At 30.0% G+C, this 23,376-nt stretch overlaps 1 protein-coding gene and 1 non-coding gene across 3 annotated transcripts in view; one reads left to right on the plus strand and one right to left on the minus strand.

Annotated features, from left to right (window-relative positions):
* Positions 1 to 23,376, plus strand: part of Gfrl (Glial cell line-derived neurotrophic family receptor-like) — a 598,276-nt gene that overhangs the window by 397,336 nt on the left and 177,564 nt on the right. For both annotated transcript variants that reach the window (XM_076399821.1, XM_076399820.1), the window contains one exon: positions 2,830 to 2,952. In XM_076399821.1, the coding sequence (XP_076255936.1) occupies positions 2,830 to 2,952 (123 nt within the window). The remainder of the gene's footprint in view (positions 1 to 2,829; positions 2,953 to 23,376) is intronic.
* LOC143194539 (U6 spliceosomal RNA) lies at positions 12,271 to 12,376 on the minus strand. Its single transcript, XR_013005371.1, has one exon. It is a non-coding gene; the product is annotated as a U6 spliceosomal RNA (small nuclear RNA).

Below are 23,376 nucleotides of genomic sequence, written 5' to 3' on the forward strand. Positions count from 1 at the left end.
AATTATTGCATAAAAATATGTCTAATTTTATTTAGATGTATAATAAAACACTGTAGATTACACAGTGATTGATCAGTTGAAAGTTGTTTATGATATTTGAAATATTTAAAAGATACCAAATAATTTAGTTATCGTTCGGCATTAGTTTTATCAAGAATGGAGAGATAGAGAGAGAGAGAGATTCCAAAGTTTTTTTTATTATTTAATTAATATATTGTTACTAGGCATTTCCATCTAACCTACAATTTGTCTTTAGGATAACTTAAATCTAGGTATATAACTACGAGGACATATCGGCCCTATCTCAGTCTCTGGTGAAATGTTTATACAAGAAACAGCTGAATTTTTTAATATATACACTTCACTACACAATACTACACAAGATCAGATGGTTTGATTATTTTGAGTCTGCGTCGTGTTCTGGTAGTATCCAATAGTTGTAATATTTCAATATTCGTGTGAGAATGGAGTCTTTCCTCATGCCCCTTGCAATTCTCTTGATTTCGTGACTGACTGTGGGTATCTGAAGGTTTCGATCAGTTCTATAGGATTTGGGTGCACACACAATACCGTTCAGGACTTTGTCCTGAAAAATTTGTATTTAATTTATGTTAATATTTCCAGAACATCCCCATAATTGAACTTCGTATGTCCATATAGGTTTTAGTAATTGCTTATATAATAGCAATTTATTATGTACTGATAATCGTGATTTTCTTCCAATTAGCCAGTATATTTTCCTATATTTCAATTCCAGTTCTTTTCTTTCCGTCTTTATATGTTCCTTCCCGTGAACCGAGATATTTAGCGTTGTTGCTATATGGAATGATAATATTATTTAATGTTATGGGTGTTTGTACGGTCTGTTTATAGGTGAACTACACATGTACAGATTTACTTTCAGTAATTCTTATTTTCCAAGCTTGTGTCCCATTATTTATATTGTCACTTGCTAGTTGATTCCAAAATGAGCGAAAGATATATCATACGATGATAAGGTTATGATGAGAGTTTATTGGGATCTAGTTAGATATTGATTCAATTTGAAAAAACAATTAAGTAACAGCATGAAAATGTATATAACTTTTACTAAATAAATTGATTAAAATTAGAAACATCATATTATTTTTCGTGTCTAAATCAAACCGACGATTCAGTTAAAAATATCAACAATAACCAAAGACATCCTAAATTCCCTTGAAAGTATCAAACATAGCTACGAGAATATATAGAACTATATAGAACACTTTCTTTGAATACTAATGCATCTACATTGAGTAATAATAAGAAAGACAGCATTAAACTTGCAAACTAATTTAACACTATGCATCAAGCAATCTTATTTGAGGCAGTGTTTTTCTCATTAAGGTAGAAAGTCATTTAGTTATATAATTCATATATTATCAAAAGTACGGCGGTATCAAATCACCTGAAATTCGTCATGTTATAAAAATTAAAAATAATGAGGATATGAGTGCTGAAGATTTTTGGTAAAACTACACATATGAAATTTATATTCTGATATTAAAACTTTTAGTTAGATATTTCTTATTATTAATTATACTATATTAAAAATATTAATTATACATTCCATGATTCTAATCAGGAAACGTATAGCAATAACACTCCAATATAGATATAAGAGAATTTTTTTATACATTATTTATTACATTGTTACTAATCAGTGCCGAATAGCCCTCAATTTGTTTTAGAATAATTTAACTGTAGGTACATATCTAGGAGCACCCATAGGCCCTATCTTAGTCTCTGATTTAAATGCACCCAATCATATTATCTTCTGTTCTTTCTCGCTTCTGTTCTGGTTTTATCCAAGAGTTGTACTATTTCCATATTGACAGGAGAATGAAGTCTCTTCTTGTGTCTCTTAGTCGATATAACAGAACAGTCACAGTAATTAGTCCTATAGTATCCGGGGGCAGATATAATACTTCTCAGGATAGTATTCGTGGAAACTTGTATTATATTTATATTTCTTTTCTCGGAACATCCCATAATTCAATTCGGTATGTCCATATAACTTTCAATATTTTCTTATATAATAGAAATTTATTATGAACTGATAATTGAGATTTTATGCCAATTAACCAGTACTTTTTTTCTATATTTGAGCTTTCTTTTCTTTCCTTTTATTTTTTACATGTCCCTTTCAACGACCTTATTCCTTATTCATCCGGATTTATTCCGAGATACTTTGCGTTGTTGTTATATTAAATGAAATTATTATATATTGTTTTTGGTGCTTACGCGGACAATTCCTATTGTCAGGTTAGTCCTCCATATTTTAAAATCATTTGCAAATTAAAATTTTAGTAGTTCATTGTGTTGTTTCAGTAATATTCTCTGTGGCTCATAAACAAAGTCGTCACGCCATACCTAGCCAAAGGCTTGTGTTACATCTAAGAATATAGCTAAACATACCTTTTTATTTCAATTACATCGGTTATTCTATGCACCTAATCAATTGTTGAATGATTGCTAATAAACCCAAAGTGGTGTGTAGGTATTAGGTTTTTTATTTAAGAGAAGTGTTTTAGGTGGTCATCATAAAATAGAAAAAACAAGCATGTAAGAAAAAGTATCTCTAATAAAATAGGTATAAATTAATATTGATTTTAAGTTTGTATCTTAAAATAAATATTAATTTCACAAATATTAAAATTGACACTTATTATTTATTAAAACAAAATATTAGATACATCAACTATAAAAATATCGCCCCATAAAAATAAAACAATGAAATTATTTTTGCTTATTTCCATAATATAATACAAAGCATGCCGTAATAAAGCTAATTGTCATTCTTTACAGGTTCAAGTCCCAAATCGACTGTTGCCATCCTAAACTGTATAACAGCTCGGCAGCTTTGCTTTAACGACAGTTCCTGTTCGGCCATTTTAGAAATTATACCGCGCGTTTGCGGTCCGGAGATTGGTGAGTAAAAGATTTTAAGACAATTTATTTCAGTAAGAAACCTTCGGTAAATATATCGATGATTAATGCAAATTTCGGAATAATTTTCTTGTATAAATATTATTTTCTACTCATAAAGTCTTTATTTTGACAGCTCTATTAATAATTAATTTAATTAGAAAATTATGATATGAAGAACGATAGAGTTGAAACTTTTTAGGCACCTTAATTAATAATTGATTTAATTAAAAAATGAAAGATTACATAATTATATTTTTTTTATAACTTGGATTTTTTAATCTACTAGAATTTTTAAATGTGGAACTTCAAACACGAAACACGGTCCTCGTGCCCAGTAACGGCTGCCCGATCAGCGGGTGCCATATCCCCAAATTTAATGCAGTAGTAGTAGCGATCCACAGGAGTCAACTGTGAGGCGGTTTCAGTTTAGTCTATTGGTAAGCTCAGAGGTACTCCCACATAACCCGGTCCAACTTGTCACTCCAGGGCAAGTCTCCGCGACCAGGTATGCGTCATGCATTCCACCGCCTGGTTTTTAGGCCAGAACAAAAAAAAAACTTCAAACACGAAATTAAAAAATTATTCGTAACCGTTGGTAAAATAAACATTTAAGGAGGGTCATCAAAGCGTCGTGCAGGTTGCTGGAGATGTGTGATATTTTATATATATATATATATATATATATATATTTTAAAGTCTCCTTTTACCAACCATGGGTTTACCTGGACTGGGCCTAAAGTTTAACTTGAGCTTCGAACCACGGTCCTCAGCATTAAGCCTACCGATTGGCGAGTGGCCAACTTTAGAAATCATCCCAGAAGACCCGGTCTTACCCAGCCTGGTTGCTGGCGTGAATAGTATTATATTCCTTGTCGGATTTTACACTCTTGCCTAGAACATTCACAAATTTTAAGCAGTCACAAAAATAAATTTACGACCATGCCCCAGCGGGATTCGAACCCACGGCTATTGCAACAGTAGGAGGACCGTCCCATCGCCTTTACTACTGCGCCACCAAGCCGGCTTGTTATGTGATAATGCATACAGTATTTATATTTACAAAAATACAAATATTGTTGAACCTACTATTGATAATGATGTTATAGAATACTAACGTTGTTGTTTAGACTAATATTTAGTGACACGCAAATAATGTAAATAATATAAAAGCAATTAATAAGGAACTAAAATGCATATCCCCTTATTTAGAAATTAAACCACATTAAAGAAACATACATAAAATATGACATAAAAATAAAAATAGACAACACTTAGAGACAGAAATTATTCACATTGAAAAAATCATTTAAAAACAACTGAAGTAAAAACAGGATATATAATATTTACTAGCAAATCCAACAGACGCTGGCTTCAAACACCTTTTTTCATACCAAGTAATATGTAATCAACTGTATCAACGATTTCAATTTTTGTTTGAACATACGTGAAGTGATGTCATGGAGATGCATTGATATTTGACCTGGCAACAACAAAATTTTGACCACATACCAGTTTGGATGGCACGTAAATATGATGAACAAATATGGTCATGCACTCATAAAGTCATGACGTCTTGAATATATTCTTGCATAAGACGCGGACTACCAATATGTTATATGAGGGTGAAAGAATATACTCGTTACCGATGTTGTTGATATTAGTTGTTCCATTTACCTTACTAATGTCTATGTAAGGAGTCCATATAGCAAAACTTCTGGTTAAACTTAATGTATTCTCATCACCCACTTTCACATTTTTGCACACATATCAACAATGTATTAATGAACTTGCTCGCGGCATCGGAGAATGCTATTATCGTGATTGGCTCATCATCAATCAGGGTACATAGAAGTTCATCGTGCTAACTTTCTTATTAGTTTATGTGCCTGAACTATTAAAAGGTTAGTAAGATACAAAGAAATTACTTGCAGAAAAAAATTAAATAAAACGAAACGTATATGTTGTAAATGTCAATGCATGTATTTGTTTTATATTCAAATGATACCTATCTTCTGCTTTTCAATATATAAATGCATATTGCAAACATCGTAAAAACAATGTCTTGGGGTAATCTGCAACGTGTTATATCTGCGTTATATACGTATATTTCGACGTTTGAGGTCGCCAGCGATAACAATTACAACTTCATTAACAGTTGATACAAATGCTCTCAATGTGGTACTTTGTCTGGTTTAATGATAATAACGTAGTTGTTTTGTAATCTATTAGAAAAGGTTTTTTTTGCAATTTTTAAATTTGCCCCAATTTTTCTCTACTCTAATAGGACCATACTTATTATGAACGATTTTAGTTGCTCCAATTTATGTTATTTTTTTTATTTTAATAGATACATAAAAATATAAGTAACATTTAAGTTAAAATTAGCAGAAATGTAGACAACATTTCTATAATATAATTGAATACATTGAATACATTGGACATGTTGGCAATGTTATTTTTATTACTCAATATATTACAATAAATTAACATACTCTTTATGATGTTATACACTTTATCCCAAGAAGACTCATAGAAGGCAAATATTTGCGTGGCCGGTTCTGTGAAGCGTGAAGACAACGTGAGTTATTTTTAATAGTATAAATAATATATCAGTATAATGTAATATCTAATTTAGTCAACATAGAGCAACGGTCATTATTGTGGCGGTTGCCATTAAAATATCACTCTGACAGCTATACGCGAGTTTAAATAATTGTGATTATAACACATACACAAATATCATCAAAATCGGCCCAACCACCTAGAAAGACTTCAATTATTTATAAACAAATAGAATAATTATATACATAAAGACATGATATGACGAGTGTTTTGCAATTACACTACGAAAATAACAAAAATGAATCACTATAGAACGCCAATCATAGTTTCATTTAGAGAAAGAATATTTGTACTAAAATTAAGTACATACGTATATTAAGAAAAATTAAAAGTAAATACTAAAAGTACCAGTTATTAAATGTTACATCGTAAAATCTGACAACAGTTAAACGGTCTGTTAACTTCAAAATATCAATAGTTTTGCATTCATATATTTGTAATCATATAATTCTCTTTGCGAAGATATCAAGATGTATATTGAATAAACGTCGTTTAGAATGAATTTCTATACTTTAAAGACATGTGGAAGTGGGGTACATCGTTTGTTATAGAAGTAAAAAGAAAAGCTGAAATCTGTTGTTATGAAATTAATATAGATAGATTCATTTCAGTGCCATTTGATATTTTTGTAATTGGTTTTAAATTAATGATGAACTTTCCACAATATATTTATTTTTAATATGCCTTTTGTGTGTTTTGCAATGTTTTATCACGCCACTAAAAAATCAAATCAAAATCACTAAATCGTACTCAGAGCACAATAGCCTGCAAATGGTTTATCTGCAAGTATTGAAACTTTTTCTGAAATTCAATCTGATTTCATCTAGAAATAATGTCAGATATTAACAGAATGAACCTTTGACATCATAAAAATTAAAATAAGTATTAAAAGTCATTTACCCACCAATGTGGATTGTGTGTATAAGCACTTATATTACCTTAAAATTCAAGTAAGAAGAAAATGGTTTGTTAGATTTGATCCAGTTTTAATACCTCGACAACTTCCTACATTCTTTACTTTTTAGTTCGTATTTAAAATTAAAAATTCATTCATGAACAGTATTATTAATATAATAAATTCGTTGTTAATTTAAACCTCCTTGTATTAATAAAATTATGTTTTGTCTGCAACAAAGCCCAACCTTGAGGTTCTTCATGTTTGACTTTGCATAATAAAATTAAAGCATTTTAAACTTCTAGATTTAAAAGTTCGCATCGGTACGTTTGCCCAAAACTTTAGAAGATTAAAGAACAAGAATGGTAAATATGGCTCAGTGCAAAGTCTCAAACTTCACCAGCTGCGGGATATTTAGCATCATGAACTTTAAATTTAAATATTTTGGATTTATTACGAGTAATAAATTTTCATTTCAATTCCACTTTATCTTCGTTATATTTGCTTTCTTTTTGAACTGATCTTAAGCCTTAAATATATTTAAAATATTATATTTTAGAAACCGTTCAGTATTTATTTAGGGTACAATTAAATCTCATTCATTTAACAACAACAAATACCTTCAACCATTCAATTTTCTGGGAGTATCGTGTATTTTTGCTTTGTCTCTATTGGATTTTTTAATCAAGATATCATGGGCAGTTATATATTTTTATATTCTAGAATCTAACTGAGTTCGAAGACAACTTTAGCTGCATTTCAATAACTGTGCATGTACACAGTTTTAAAAAATCCTCCGCAAAATATTGTTCATTCTGTTTTAACAGTAATTCGTCCAATACTTAGCTTATTCTACAAAATATTACCTGCCTCTCCTTGGTTTCTTTTTAATGCAAATATCAAGACACAGGAGTCAGTTTAATAGAATATCAGATAACAAGGCATCAGTCAAAACCGTTGATTTAATTAGAATAAAAATCATTAATTAACTTAATTTATTACTTTCCAAGATACAATAACGGTCAAGGTTATCATGCTCATTAAAATCAAAGGAAAAGGGCATCACAATGATTATATAGGATTAATATAATATAAGGTGATATAAGATATATAAGTGACCATTTTAATATTAACTAGGAAACTTAGGAACCTTGAGTTGCGATTGTTAGATATAATTAACTGCATAGAAGAACTTTTGAACTAGACTATAGTCAAATGTTAATAGGAAAATTAATTTACTATTACCTATAACCACACTAGAAACATAACAGCATACTATATATAAGTTGAAGAAAGCTATGATCCAAAGCCAAATCACTCACCAGTGACGTGATTTTGATGAGTGAAGAGCCAATCAATCAACCCAGCTCAATGTGCCCCTTAAGGCAACCGAATAATTAAGTTTAGAAGCATAAGAACTAAATTTGTATATCCAGCTAATACTTGGAGTAACACTCCAAAAGCTAAGGATACAGTTAATGAATTTAACTATTCTAAATAAATTAAGATAAAGGTAACTGAAACATGGAATTTAATAGAAAAATTACAATAAATAAAAATATTTGAAAATTAATATATCTTAACCAATATAACACAAAATTAGAAAAGAAACTTATTGGACTTTAACAAATTAGTAAATGATTATCTGCAATACAAGAAATACAGAATCACAGATATGATTGAAAGATCCTACAAAGATGAAAAATCAGCTCAAATATATTTATATAAATGTAGATCTTGACTCAGAAGTTTTCGACAATGTGTAGCATAAGGAAGTTTCTTCAAACCACAGAAACTCTCTACTCTCAGACAGATACTACTTGAACTTTTACATCCCAGCTAAAATGTTTAAGGTGAAATATATGGAAACCTTTTATAATACAATAAATTAAAAGGGTTGATCCACAAGGAAGTGAATTAGGATAAATTAGTTACCTACTTTATCTATGAAATATCATCATATCACCATATATTTTCTGATAATACGACTATACCTACAGTTAGAGAAAACAGTGATAATTAATTTTGAAATATATATATATATATATATATATATATATATATATATATATATATATATACATTATTTTAATTGATAAAATGTGAAAAAGGACTTCAAAAATAATATTGCTGTAATGTTTATTATTGCCGGTATTGTACATAACACGATGTAGAGAAAAATAGATAAGTGCGGTAGTACCACCCATGTTAGATTGGAGCGCTCAGCTATATTTAAATTACTACGGAATGTAGAATTTCAGTAGTATTTGATTGAATTTACTATAATATTTTTAAGATATCAAGAAATAGTTATTAGTTTATTTGATCATTTGGAGTAGCCAGTTTAAATAGTATATGCGTTTGGTCGTATTTTCTTAGAATCACAATTAGCTACTTTAAATTGGATAACGTATCTTAAAAAATATACACTGTGTCAATAAACTTAACCAGATTATTGTCTTACCGACTACGGTTGTATCAATTGCCAATTTTGTTGTCTGGAAAATTGTGTTCCTTTGTTAAACCCTGGTTAAGTCCGGAAATATTTTAAATTCAATGAGAAGGGCAACCAATTAATGAGACAAATAGCTTGCTTTGGAAAATTTGATTTTGTAATTTAATTATTTATAGCAAATATTATATTTGTTTTTATAATGTCGAACAAACACATATCTTTCTAGCACTTCTCTAAAACTAATTAAAATAAAAAGCAATTTTCTGTAGTAAAAGAAATTTGGTCCTTAGGAATAATGTTGTACCTGAGATCAAAGAAAATAACAAAAAAAATTGTGGCGAATTGCATTAATTTGGGGAAATATATTTGTGAATTAATGATGAGAAATTTACAAAGTTATGTTATATGGAAAATAATGTTAAATATCACCTTGAACTTCCTATTTTTATATTTCAAGATCAATCTTAACCAAAAAGCCAATCTAGCAATTATAACACAAACTAAATGTACATAAGCACTTGGTGTCAATATCAGTTGAAATCCAAATACAAAAGAAAGAAATTTTATAAAAATAATTAAAGGTGTTAAAGATGACGCTACTTATTAAAAGTGCGTTAGTTTTATTTCAAGAGATTTTTTGTATTCATATTTTCATACTATAGATCTAAAAATATTCACCTTAGAGAATACTTCAAAATATAAATTATTTATTGAAGACATAGCTGTTTTAATGACTCAGCATCTAAACCACAGCATTTAGCGAAACAAAACTTTTATCACGTTTTCTGGGTTACTCTTTCCGAGACAGTTGACAGACGATACAATGATATCTCAAGTTCTACTAAACCGATTTACTTGGAATTAGGTGAGTCTTCTAAATACATTCTGCTATAAATCAAAGCTACTAAATTTGTAAAACAGGGTAATGGCCCGGCTCGAGCCACAATAATCGTTGAGCCTCAGCTTTATATTAAAATCCCGCCAGCTATGTGATAAAACATAATCTTTAGCCACTCCTTATCGGCAAAATTTGCATGAACAAACAGCCGCGTCATGAACATAATTATGTAAATTTAATTGACATTGCCGTGTGCTCAAACGGATCTATTTGGCGCGAAAAAAAAGGCAAATCGAACTGGCAAAGAACGTTAATGGTAAATTGCCTAATTATGGAGGAGGTTTGTGAGGAGAATGTAAAAATAAACTTGCCCACCGCAGCTGGTCGTTTTGATCGATAATTCTTTAACGTCGTGCTTATAACTAGCCCTTATATGTCGATCGATTAAATTTGCTTACCTACAGTCAGGACCGTAATAACGCCGCTGTTATTATAAAAAATTAAAATTCAAACAAATCAATTTTCATAGATTATTAATCAATATATGGAAACACATTTTTTATGTAATATAAGAAATACTTTTAATTCTTGTAAATAAAATACAAATATTTCTAATAAATCATATGTCGGTTATACTCAGAATACGCTCAGGTGGTTTTATGAACCAATATCGATATTATTCGATATTATTCAATGGCTCTTTACATTGAGTTATGAAAGAAGAAATCTGGAAGGTAAACTTATTTGTGATAGTAAATAATTGGCGAACAATGAATTTTAAAAGCAATGAAATCAGATTTATTGAATTATATTAGTGTTCGATGATATAATAGGTAAAATGAACGATATTACGAGAAAATAGTGAATATGTTGTACAAGTATTATGAAGCGATAAACGGTTTGTTGGAAAGACTATTGTTAAAGTAATTCGATAATATGCAGCATCAAATTCTAAATCGAATCATGAGAATGTATCGAAGATCAGTGAAACAGAAATGGCATTATGATGAAGACGTGAAAGTGAAATTAGATGTATATCGAAACGAGGAGTGTTGAAGCTACAGAGTCAAGTGAAAATAGGATCACCACGATGACGATGTTGATGTCCTGAGATCATGGAGATGAGATATGTTGGTAAAGATCGCAAGGTACTTAGGCTAAGAAAAAGAACAACGGATACCGATACTGTCTGCTTGTTGTTTGAGTCAGGATGTGAAGAATGAAAATTCAGCTTTTAGAGAAAAATGTTAAGACATCGATAATACTGTTGATTTCCAACCTCTATTGACTACCCAGTCTGATATTTTGCGAACATCCGGAGGAAATACGATAATTTCTATTTGTGGAGGTCTGGTTCATAGTTCTAATTAAGATTTCAACAAAAATACGTAATAACACTGAGACTTGATATGCTGTTACTGATGGACTTGGTATTTATGTTCTTTAAAATTGTGAATACTGAATTGGCATATAACCTCTTAGAGTCTCTCGAAGAGTATCTATTTGACGTTGCTGTTATCTTGTATATTGTCAATATAGTGATCATTATAATGTTTTGTTGAATGTTTGTATTCTATTTACCAAGAAATAAATATAAAATATTCTATAAAAAATATAGAATATTAGAGTATCATACATTTTTTATCGCCAATCACAATACATCACAGAAAATTCACACGTAGGCAATGTTAAAAAAGCAAAAAATAATTTGTTTAAAGTCCCATTCCAGTTGAACAAGGTTATTTATTTTAATGGTAATAATGGTACATAAGTCTATATAATATGGGAGACTAGGAATATCTCTGCCACTTAGAGTGGCTTCTTTAGCTTCGGAGTATCTCTCTCATTACCTTCTATGCCCACACAACTCAGGACTCGGACAGTTGATACAGTTCTCTTCCGTCCAATATGGGATAGATGTTATAGATGTGGACCATAATGGGATGTCTAAAAGATTAATCAAATTTCAGAATAGAGCTCAGAGAATCAGTAGAAATAGAACCAATCAATCAATAGTATTCAGCGAACTCAACCTCCGATACAATATGTAAAGTCTTCCAGATTGCTGTTGATTCTTCTGAGAATATGGATGAATAGTTATGAGGCTTATGAGTTTCTGTTCTAGAAGACCCATAAACAGCTGGCCTACTCTCTCAGATGATTTGGGACCATCTGTGTATAAAACTTGATAGCTTGAATGGAGCGAAAGAATTTGCCAAAAAGTCCTTGCTATCGATTGTTAGGGATCAAGTTGTAAGCAACGAAGAATAAGTCCATGGTGGAAGTGACGTGAAGCTAGGTACATGAAGTTTATCTATATCAAAGTTCGATCATTTCTATAATCCTAAAGAAATGGTCTTAAATGACTGTGCCTTACATGATAATGAAATAGGGCTGCTTTTAGTACACAGATTTAGTATTTTAATACTTTATGATATTGAGCAAAATTTGTATGCTGCTCTAAAAACTTTTCACTTTTCACTGTGACTGCTCACGTATATTTTAGTGTTTCAATGTTAGCCAAGCAATGTATTTTATATCATTTTACACAGGGGCTATGCTAACCTTCTCTGTATCGTTAGAATTTTAATATGTGTACCGCCGAAGCGAGTACTGCCTTTGTTATAAAGAAAATTTGAAATTTAAACTGATAATCGAAAAATTAATTAAGTAACATCATCATAATTTTCTAAAAGCATTTGATGGGGTTCAGAAATTTACTGACAAACATTTGGACTCCAAAATCTTATGCCATTGACTTCCCATCTTTAGTCAACGTGGACGTTCCCTTCGGCCATCTGAATACATCTCTATTCAGATGCAAACTTCAACAACAATGTTAATTTAAACTAATTAATAATACCAAACGGAAACTAATAGCGGCGTATCTTATAAAATACTTCACTCATCGAACAACAAATATCGCTGCATCATAGTTTCTTATTTATTTTAAGATTTTAAATTTACTTGACTTATCAATTTTCTCCTATGTATATCTTGATTATAATCATTTTATATAAGTGTGACTAGATATAGTTTTTCTATGAATACATATTAAAATATAAATATTATTAACCTAATATAATATAAAGGAGCTACGATGCAAAAACTGAACTGAAAATTGGGTTAATATTTATCTCCGCTTTTATTTTTGTGACTTATTTATCAATTGTTTTTCAACAATGACTTTCTTTTCTATAATATTTCTCTAATTCGTACTGCTTTTCATTTTATATTATTTCACAAATAACATTATTCCTAAAAGATATCTAAAAAATACATTAATTTGTAATCATCAGTCAATCAATTTTTTAATTTATAATCGTAATCATTACTACATAACTAGAATGGGAAGAATGTCTACTTGTTAATCAATACATTGATGAAACTTGACTGGTCCTCTGGTGGTGTGAACTTCCTATTTCTCTCCTTGTTACAATCTCAATGTTGAATTTGTCACAGAAATATGCAACTAATTCATTAATTTTCGAAATATATTCAAACCATTGCAAACTGCGTCTTTGGATTTATCCCCCAAATATACACGCAACTTAATGATATTATCAATGGGGTCATAAGTATGTTTTATTTGAGGAATAGCAAAGGTATCTACATAGGACTATCTTATAAAAACTTATTGTAGGACGTAAATGTAAAATTTTAACAAAATTCTTTGGCATAGATTACACTTGAGTTTAAACTTTGCTAGACTAATCTAATGTATGTGTAGTATTTTGTTATTCATAGTACATCAATCGACTGGATGTAACAGTAAGCAAGTAAATCCTGTATATAGCAAAAGAAGAAACGAAGGTTGTTTTCTAATTCTAGTCATAAGGCTATCTATTATTTAGTGATTAGAATATTCTGAAAGCATATCCTGGCGGATTCAATAGTAAGAAGGTAGACTAAATCACTACAGAAACATACTCCGATATATCCATTAATATTTTCTCTATTTTAAAACAGAAACAAAAAGGCAAAAATACATAAAACAATAGTATCATTTACATTATCAAATTTAAATTTTAAAATTCCAAACTAGTTAAAATACAAGGTCTTAATATAACTTTTGTTGTTTTGTTTTGGTGTAGCTGATACAGCTGTTATATTTGCAGTCTTATACTTTAACATTAATGTCACAAATAAGCAATTTAGAAAAACTTTTTCAAAATATATTTCTAATAACCACTACGTAAATCAACAAGCAGTAAGCAGTAAAGTAAGTTGAGCTCTAAATATTTTCTTTGTTTTTGCCCTCTTTAGTATAGGAAGTATTACATCATCAAGTCTTATATTCACACCATCTTAGTAGTAAAAAGTACAAAGATATATTAAATTACACTATTTTCTTAAAATAATTGTTGATGATACCCCAAAGACATTTAAAATTTGAGACAATCGATAATAACCAAATTATATTGTGAGAAAATGTTGAGGAAATCTTTAAAACAATATCCAAAACGCGTTTATTATTGTGTTATAAGGAACGATGACAAGAACAAGTATATTTTATATCTATTTTATAGGGACGATCGTGATAAAATTCGTATAAAAACATACTAACGCAATAAAACATTTTATACGAGAAAAGTCATTCAACTGTTATATTGATTCTTTTATATTTGATATCTAGATATTTGAAATTTAGAAAAATATTTCATAAAGACGTTACCATATTAGTTTCTATAAAAATATTGAAATATTATCAAAAACAATATTATGCGCCCTTTTTGTTTTCAGTAAAGTATATTATAACTACTCAAGCTTTATATTCAATATATTCAATAAAAGTATAGGCTAAATGGCTGTGATCAATAATCATAAATCAATAAAAAATATAGCTATTTTAACATTAAAACAGGGATTACTAAAATTTTACTTTAAATAAGAAAATAGTATTTCAAAATTTGCCATTATAAGTCAAACACCTATCTGAAGTGCTACGAAATATTGACTATCACTTACGGACTTAAGTTTATAGGGATTTTTTTTCGATTATCTATCTTACATATCACAGTTAAAAAATGGTTTTATACAACCAACGGAAAGAAAAGATAAGGGAAAAAATCTAATTGGGATTTATCAAGACAAATAATAACTGTAATGTGTGACCGTAACTCAAATAATAAAATTAAAAACAATACTAGAATTTTTATAGAATTGAAGTGAGCGAGTATTCCAGACACACTAACCACGAAATGTGGAGGAATATACAAGAACATTAAGTAAAAATAGTTTAATAGATAAGTTTAAAAATAGATTAAATAGATAAGTAAATTATAATGATAATATGTAGACGTAGCTCAAGCCTAGTATGTTGGAGACAAGGTTTCTCATTGTTGATATATTCATAGGTTTTAGAATATTCCACCACAACAACGCAATGAACTGATACATCACTAACTGAAAATACACCATGTACGATATGATACTGTCATACATAGAAACATTAGTAAAGGAGCAACAGCAACACTACAAAACAAACACGGCATATGCATCAGTCAATAGAGCAACGATCCTAGGCATCTTGGAATGAAAATTTAAACAAAGCTCAATAAAAAAAAATATTTTAAAAAATATTAATTTATTAATTTAAAGCCCTATATGTACTAACAACATCTAGTGTTAGAATGTCCTGCGAAAACACAATATATATTTAGTACGTTTAGTACATAGGAATTTCAAAATCTAATCATAACTATTATTAAAGTTTCGCTCAGATACTATATACCAGATATATTTCAGGAAATATAAGGATTCGCATGAAGACATGAGGAGAGATTCGGTACAATTATTGGATAATAAGACGCAGGTCAAATGAATAATTATTTAGTCCTATGTAGTCTAATTAGATGTATTATTATTGTAGAGACTAAGAGTAAAACTGAACTAACTTAGTTTTAAGCTAGAGTACAACGAAACTGTAAATTACTTTGCATCGAATTGCAACATTATATTATTAAATAAGTTAAATAATGTCATCAGCACATTGGTTGCAATTTTACTTAAAAAAACTAGATAATGTATCTATGTGCAAAGTTAATTACAGCATATCCTAAATAAAAAAAGAGATTTATCAATGACATCTGCTGTCGGCTATAAATGTGAAAACAGGGGGAAACTTTAATTTATATTTTAGTTATATTTTGTAGGCATATCTAGAGATAAAACTTGAAACTTCAAACTTATTCGTGCATTTAACGTAAAAATAATTATTGTTTACACAAAAGAAAAACAAAAAGTCTCAAATTGTTTTATATTTTCTCTATGTACTTTCTAGCTGTTCGACGTTTTCGTTATACTGTTCGACTATTTTTAATTCTGACATTTGATATTCTCACAGAAATGCTTTTAATTAATTTCAACCTTGGAATAATACTGTAATATTCGATCTTCGGCTATAGCAATATATAGCTTCCGAAACAACAATAACTTTTAATGATAATAGGTTATGGAAAAGATATTTCAGTAATGAGTGAATTTATTCATATTAATTTCAAATAATAATCGATAATTTAAGTATTATTTCAAATGATGATCATTTACCGCACTTCTAGTAAAATTATAATTCTTTCAGAGTAGAACCTTACCAATTCGCCTGCTTCAAATTCAAATTGAAGAGTTGATAGTTAAACTAATGCTTTGGTCAATTTGGAGTAGCTCTTGTTCAGATTAATAAATTCTCTCCAATCCCACCAAGCAGAAAGCACCATCGTGACCGATCTCAAAGTTTTTTTGAAGATTCTGTGATTTTTTAATACAATTTTTTTACATATTATTATAGTATGTGGCCATCTTTTGATCGTCTCTAACCATTTGCTTCAATAATGTCACGATTTGCGCAACCTAATCTTGTGCCGATAGTTCAATACTATTTGGTCAAGTGGTCGATTTTTCGTTCCCTAGCGATGCGGTGAGATGTAATATGTCGGTTTATCTAGATATTTTAGAGAATATCATCGAATTATCAATAATTTTATAATTTTAGAACGGGAATGAGCAAAGAAATTTTGACACCGATGTTCATTGAAATGTCTTACCAACTAGGGTTTATCTGGACTGGATCTACTGTTTAACGTGGGCTCCGAACCACTTTCCTCGGCACTAAGCCTATCGACTAGTGACCAACTTAAAAATTATCCTAAAAACATCCGGTCTTACCCAGCCTGGTTACTGGAGGGACTGGAATCATTGTTGTTGCCAGACTTTGTACTCTCATCCAAGGACAATCACAAACGTTCAACAATCACAGGCATAACGACTATGCCCCAGCATTGGACCGTCCAAGCCGGCCTTATCTATTTTTAGCTATATTTATTAGAAGAAGCTATTAGTCATGAATTTTTTCCGCTATCCTAAATACTAGATCTATTAAAATCTTAATAGACCATTTATATAAATTTTTTCGTTACCATTGTCAGATTTTTCTATTATAATATACCGATAAATATTAAATCGCTTCTAGGGATATCTTTAAAGAGCGAATATCTATTTTCCATGTTCCATTGTCATATTCCTGGAAAAGCGTAGTATTGCGATCCATTCTACATAATGCTGCGTTCTGTTCTTTTGTTAAAACGGATTGAGTACAACAATACGAACCATTAGTATATTTGTACGGACAAAAATCTATTATCTGTTAGCATACTTCACCGTCGACCGCTTCTTCTGAAGCGTCTTAAAAGGACGAACGACTTTAGATTGTATATTTGCCGATGCATATTTGGAAAATATATTAGATGGCTTTCGCTGCCGTCGGCTGTTTTGGAAAGAGGAAATTTACGGAACGGAAAGTAATGCAATATTTCCCCCATTTTTTGTATGTGCATGAAAGCTAACCAAGGTTGCCAGTGTTTTTTTATTTATTTTCCCGTACATGCTGATTTCGTTTTCACTGATGAAAGAAAACACAAAAATAGATGTGTTTATTTATCAGAAATATTTAACCGTGACTGCGATGAAAGAGGTCTTTGAACAAAACGTAATTTTATCAAATTATTTAAAGTATATTTACCAAATGTTCGATAAAAAATAATAAGTGACTGCACGTTAGTATTTATAACTTTATATCGTTTTACGACAGTCACTGTGTTAATGTATCATTTGTTTGCTTATATATATCGGTGTTATTTTCCATATTTATAGCTTGGATTTATTTCAACTTGAGGTTATATATGGCTCTCTAATCATGAAGGCATGAATATAGAGACCATTCTAGATAAATAGATGGTTTAATTCAGTTACAACATTCTTTACTATATTTTTCTTGTCTTTAGATTAATCACAACTACAAATCGAAACAAGCAATACCTTAATGAAATTCCCAAAAATTATTGCATCTTATCAATCAAGTACATTTTCACCGATATATTCCAAAAAATCTTAAAATTAAATGGAATTTTGTTTACGCTTACATATATATATATATATATATATATATATATATATATATATATATATATATATATATAATACTACAAACTAAATATGATTCATATGGAAACCACCTAATTCTGAACGAGTAACAAGAATTACATTAGTTGACTTCATTATTTGCTCTGATTTGAAATCCGGTGCAGCAACGATGATCAATATTTAAAAAAGCAAGAAGTATACACTATACAAAAATATCAGAAGAAAATCATTACATGTATTTTCAAAGACCCATAGTACGTAAGAAATAAGATAATAAAAACGCAAATGTAGCTAACACTGCAATTAGGTTAAAAACTTCTGAAAAAAAAACTGCAATGGTGAAGTCGATGAAATTGTTGTGCAAAATTAAATTTCTGTGTATTGTAAAACAACAGAGAAGCCTAATATTACTAATTGGGGCAAATTTACCATCTGGGACATGTTTAGACTTATAATGCAGAAACAAATCAGTCAAAACGTAAGACTCAAAACTATAGATGATCTTGAGCTACAAACCCGAAATATAATTGAACAAATTCGGTCTGCTGCCAAAAAGCTACCAGAACGTCAAGAGAGTTGCTTCAAGAAATATGTAAGTGAATTAAGCCCGGAAGCAGACAAACATTACTCGCTATGGAAAGCAACTCGGCGATTTAATAGACCAATTATTAGAGTACCGCCTATTAAAAATGATTAAAATCAATGGGTTCGACGAACGACGAAAAACCTGAATTATTCGCAGAACATTTAGCTAACGTACTTCAACCGAATGATATAGAATCTACAATAGATATAAATCCTGTTTACAAGCCCAATGTCCAGCCCAGTATGTCTAATTTCTCCAAAGGAAGTTGCCACGGAAATTCACAATAACCTTAAGCCTAAAAAAGCTCCTGGAATTGAAGATATTTCACCTGGGTTATTAAAAGAGCTGCTACGAAAAGCAATAATCAAATTGACATATATATTCATTGCCTATTTGAGACTAAACCATGTTCCTGAATATCTTAAGGTTGCGCTAGTAATTACACGTAAAAAACCTGACAAACTGGCAGAGAAAGATGGATCTTACAGGTCAGTTTCGCTGCTACCTGCGATATCAAAATTCTTTGAGAAACTGCTGTCAAAACGCATTAAACCATTTATGGAAATACCAGATTTCCAGTGCGGATTTCGGAATCACCATTCGACAATCGACCAAGTGCATGCGGCTGTTGAAATGGCATTCGAAGAAAAGAAATACTGCCCTGCAATATTCCTAGAGAGAGATATTCACGATCTTTTGGCATGGTATGGTATTTGCGATTAATCTACAAAATGGGAAAATTACTACTACGCAATTACGTCCACTGCTGGAATCGTATATTTTCTAAAGGAAATTTAGAATCCCGCATGAAGCGACATTCTTAACAATCAAACCTAATTCGGCTGGAGTTCCACATGGTACTGTCTTGGGACCACTTCTGTATCAGCTCTATATTTCTGATATCCTATCAACAAAAGAAACAGTACCTGAATCATTTGCTGATATCACAGTTAAAATGGTAAAAGATGTATCTCTATCAAGGGCTATAGAGCAAGTACAAGTAGCTATCAACAAGATCTACAAATGGACTAAAGACTGGAAAGTACAGCTTTATTGCTCCAGATCTGTTCATGTTAATTTTGCGTTTAGGCAAATTGACAAAAACTTACTTATATATCCTAACGGATGCCCGATTCCTTACTCAGAGCTAATGAGCTAAATACATCGAAAGATAACTCAATGATAGATTCAACAAGAAACATCATATGAGACAAAAAGCAGAGCAAATTAGACTCAATTAGTTAGTCTCTTGATATGTTACTTGATATACAATCCTATATGGGGTTGCACTAAATCATTAAACCAACTAGTAATCCGACGCACTCAAAACAAAGTTTCACGATTAATTACCAATGCTTATCGCTACGTAACCAACGAAAGGCTGCACCATGATCTCGGAATCTAATGAATACACGAAGTGATCCAAGATTTCGCTATTAAACATGAAACAAGTTTGTTAAATAACAACAACGTGGAAATTGGGCAACACGCAAGAAATCAGAAGATTGAAGCGAACCAAACTACACGAGCCCACTAGACAACACTAGTTTAGTGTATAAGTGTATTTTTAACTTTAGATTAAGTAGACTAATTTTATTCTAATTTGGGAAATACATAATTAATTTGTGAATTAAGGTTGTACTAAGCGTATAGAATGTAAGATTAATATATATATATATATATATATATATATATATATATATATATATATATATATATATATATATATATATTGTAAAACGATTAAAAAAATTAGAATAGAATAATACATTTCCAGATAAATAACATCAAATAACACTTTATGTAGTTCATCCTACATATATTGCGTGTATTCTAAAAATTAATTGTTCCCCTTAATAACTTAGGAATTTAATTACTGAGCAACAGCATATCGTCAATTTACTTACGAAACGTAATACTCAAACTGTTATCCCATTAATACATAAATGTATGAAGAGACGGTTTAACTCTAATTTAATTTATTTAGATTGTTAATTATTAAGCAACTCATTTGATGCCTTCCTTGTTATTAGAGAGTTACACGTACGACATTAAGGGTCAAATAACAATTTACATAATCAGTCTTTGCGTTACGACATTAGTATAAAAAATAATTACAAATTAACTGATTATAAAAATAGATATTCGTGGGCTCCTGTGATGTTTCAGTTAATTTAGTAATATAAGTGAAAGTAGTTAAAATAAAATTATATCAAATTTTAAAGTTCCTGATCTTTTACCTTCTTTTCTTTGCTTTCGGAAATATTTTCCTTCATAAAAAAACTTTCAGCAACTTCAACGCTGTAATTAAGATATTCAAATATGTTTGCTTCATACTCTGTTACTGTGGAGAAATATGAAAACAAAGTTATAAAGACATGTTATGTAATATATACTTATCGATATATTCGTTGAATACCAATAAAGTAGGTTGAGTAGAGTTGACATAATTGTCATATGATGGTCCACATTTCTGTTACTTCTAGATAGCTGGAGAAAAGGTATTTTTATAGGAATATTAAAGTATACATACGAAACATAAGTACAAAAGAGTAAGATACAAATGTCAAAATGTTAAACAAAAAGATGAATATATCTTCTCCAAGGTGAAATACACACAATATTATATTATAAGAAATAAGTTTATAAACAGATTAATTATAATACTGATCTAGTTACTAGACTTATTTTAGTTCTGATAAATATAATAATGACTATCAAACTACCAGTGATTATGTTTTCATTGGATTTTAAAGCATTTCTAGCGAATTTCCTGCAAAAAAATGAAATATTCTATGTTAAAAGTAATCAAAGCTATTATCAAGCACTCATTAGCACTTATTACTTTGTTTGTTCATAAATTTTTATAGTCATTAAATACTCACCTCTAACTATCACAAAATCATCTAGGAAATTACTGTAAGTGGATGAAGCTAATTAAAAACAGTCCAATATTTAATTTAATATACAAAAATAGAAAACAATTATAACTGACATCAAAGTTATAATTATAATATGTTATAGCGTAGATGAATAGTTCGATAACAATATGACCACTAGTCAATTTCTTACACAAAATATGACTGAAGTTTTGAATTTCAAGTTTCAACGAAAATCCAATTTAAACTATTATAAGTTCAGAGATGAGGTATCCACAGTTTCCAGATGTTAACATGAATTTTAAAAGACCCACAAAATTTCTCACTACGCTTACTAGTTAAGAGAGGCTACGAAACGAGTATCCACAACAATTAACCCAACAAGTCATGGATTTGTCAAGGAGAGCACCGAATCGGAATATTCATTAACTTAAAATCTTGCGGCCTATAAGTTGAGATAAGCCAAGTGTGTTCTTTATAAACCTACTAAAACCTAATTAAACTGTTACTGCAGATATCTACTGATGTCTATTGAGCAAATTAAACAACGTATTGTTTCATAAAAATCAGCAATAACGAACAACGGATGCAAACTCATACAATTCTATTACAAGACTCGGCCACCCGAACTTGGAATAATAAATTGTTGTAGCTGGAATAGAAAATGCTGCTGCATCGGTGTACTCACCAGATGTAGCACCGTCTGATTACTTTTTAAATCAACACATGAAGGCTTGGCTGGAACGCTGTTCAATTATTATAATATTTTCTAGAAGGTATTGCCAGGTTGCCAGAAATATAAAAATACTTGTAAGAAATAATTGAAAATATTTGGATTAAAAATATATTCTGCCAAGTTTTTCTCAATAGACTCCTTACTAAAATGTAAATTAAAGAGTCGTAAAGTGAATAAAGTAAAATTTACTTTCTAAGTAAAATAATTGTATGTTAAATATCGAAGTTTTTAGTGAATTACTATGTATTAACGAAAGCATATAGATTACAGTTTACATCAAATTGTTAAAGCTTCAAAACTTCCAGCTTGGCTGGAAAGCTGTTCAATTATTATAATTTTTTCGACAAGGTATTGCCAGGTTGCCAGAAATATAAAAATAGTTGGAAGAAATAATAGAAAATATTTGGATTAAATGTATATTCTGCCAAGTTTTTCTCAATAAACTCCTTACTAAAATGTAAATTAAAGAGACGTAAAGTAAAGCTTGGCTGGAAAGCTGTTCAATTATTATAATTTTTTCGACAAGGTATTGCCAGGTTGCCAGAAATATAAAAATAGTTGTAAGAAATAATTGAAAATATTTGGATGAAATGTATATTCTGCCAAGTTTTTCTCAATAAACTCCTTACTAAAATGTAAATTAAAGAGACATAAAGTGAATAAAGTAAAATTTATTTTCTAGGTAAAATAATTGTATGTTAAATATCGATGTTTTTAGTGAACTACTATGTATTAACGAAAGCATCTAGATTACAGTTTACATCAAATTGTTATTTGGCTATTTAGCATTATTTCTTAAACTTATTATAAAGGAGGGCGTAAAGAGAGTGCTTTCAAAATACTTCCAATTTTCTGATCTAATCTGAACGAAAATTACGGCCTCTATCTGAAATAAAGCGGGCCCCATATACTTTCGAGAAATCTCTCCGGCTCGACTGTCAAATCAATTTTTGCTCTCTACAATTTCTAGTTTATCTACTGTGTCATCGAGGATA

This window comes from Rhynchophorus ferrugineus, unplaced genomic scaffold, assembly GCF_030347505.1.
Source record: "Rhynchophorus ferrugineus isolate W39M unplaced genomic scaffold, kcgeb_rfMv2 rfM3, whole genome shotgun sequence".
Taxonomy (NCBI): domain Eukaryota; kingdom Metazoa; phylum Arthropoda; class Insecta; order Coleoptera; family Curculionidae; genus Rhynchophorus; species Rhynchophorus ferrugineus.